The sequence below is a fragment of the Vicia villosa genome, linkage group LG2 (assembly GCF_029867415.1).
Source record: "Vicia villosa cultivar HV-30 ecotype Madison, WI linkage group LG2, Vvil1.0, whole genome shotgun sequence".
In the NCBI taxonomy this organism is placed as follows: domain Eukaryota; kingdom Viridiplantae; phylum Streptophyta; class Magnoliopsida; order Fabales; family Fabaceae; genus Vicia; species Vicia villosa.
In genome coordinates, this window is record NC_081181.1 from 229,230,096 (window position 1) to 229,231,495 (window position 1,400).

The 1,400-nt window shown below is 35.4% G+C and overlaps 1 protein-coding gene across 1 annotated transcript; it reads left to right on the forward strand.

The window, feature by feature from the left end:
* The first annotated feature begins 453 nt into the window (after positions 1-453).
* Positions 454-1,183, forward strand: LOC131648428 (uncharacterized). The gene has a single exon (XM_058918187.1). The coding sequence runs from the start codon at positions 555-557 to the stop codon at positions 1,152-1,154; it is 600 nt and encodes a 199-aa protein (XP_058774170.1). The 5' UTR covers positions 454-554; the 3' UTR covers positions 1,155-1,183.
* The last annotated feature ends 217 nt before the right edge of the window (positions 1,184-1,400 follow it).

A 1,400-nucleotide genomic window follows, 5' to 3' on the forward strand; every position in this document is an offset into this window, starting at 1 on the left:
CATATCATATATACTCAAATTTTTAATTTATAGTGATTGTCTTTAAAAATGTGAGTGTATATGTCAATTGCCCATGGACGCCAAACTTGCTGTAAGATTAGGTATTCTTTACTTTAATTAACTATTAGTGAGAACATTTTTTTTTGAAAGGTATTAGTGTAAGCTAAATCAGTAGTCATAAAACTCCTTCACTTTTAAAAATATTTTAAGTATTTGATTCATTCAACCAAGTAATAAAGCACTCTTGTCCTTTCCAAAAAGCATAGCTACTCCCCAATAATGTACTAAGTAAAATATAACAAAATATTACCAACACATAAAGCAATATATAAAGCATGTATGCACTCACGGGTTATTCAATTTCCATATGCTGGTTTCAATATTCATTTTTTATTTCCTTTAATTTTTCCTTTCCCTCTACGTACTATAAATAACCTCATCACCCTCCTTCCTCTTGTCCATAAATCAAATCCATCTCTTCATATCTCACTATCACTCTCAATCTATCTTTCTCAAAATCACTCTCTTTCAAATCAAATTCAGCTTCTATAGAAATGGAAAACAATCTACAAGTAATATCAAAGAGAGTGTGGAAAATGGTACGTGTTGTCTTCTTCATGTTGAGAAAAGGAATATCAAAAGGCAAACTAATCATGAACCTAAACATGATGTTCAAACGCCGCAGCAAGCTGTCCGGAAAAGTTATTGCCAATCTAATGTCCCACCATCACCACCACGGCGGCTCCACCTCAAACCGCCACTCCCACGACTCACACCACCAATTCACTTTCTCAAGGGAGTACGAATTCAACTGTAGCAACACTCCCAACAACTTCTTCTCAAACGGGAAGCGTCACCATATCCACAACCATAAATACAATGCTCAAGCGCCACTTGCAGATGATGATGAGGTGAAGACTATGAATGCAATGAAGGCAGTGTTTGAGATGCTTAACAGTGATAAAAAAATTGTAGAAGAATCTCATACAGAGTCTGGATTTGAGCACAGTCCAATGTTTAGGCAAATGAAGCTGAGTGACTCACCATTCCCTTTAAGAGATGATGATGATGATGATGAGAAGGACAATGAAGTTGATAAGGCTGCAGAAGATTTCATAAAAAGGTTTTATAGCCAGTTGTGGAAGCAAGATTGATAGATTAATTAATTCAACCTAAACCTTGTTTAGTTAATAATTAGTAATTGTTTGTTATCAATGTTAAGTAACCATCTTTTCTTTTTGGTTATTTTTATGATATATAATCCAGAGTTATATTTTAACGGTTATCTTTTTGCACAATTAATTCAACCTGAATCCATGGTTTTAAATTGCAGACCGCATCACCTGATGCGGCCGCAATATTGCGGTTGCGGTAGTGTCCGCATCCGCATCAGACCGCAA

Bases quoted from the DNA above. Each gene is read 5' to 3' on its own strand.
- LOC131648428 (XM_058918187.1), top strand. From the start codon at position 555: ATGGAAAACAATCTACAAGTAATATCAAAGAGAGTGTGGAAAATGGTA.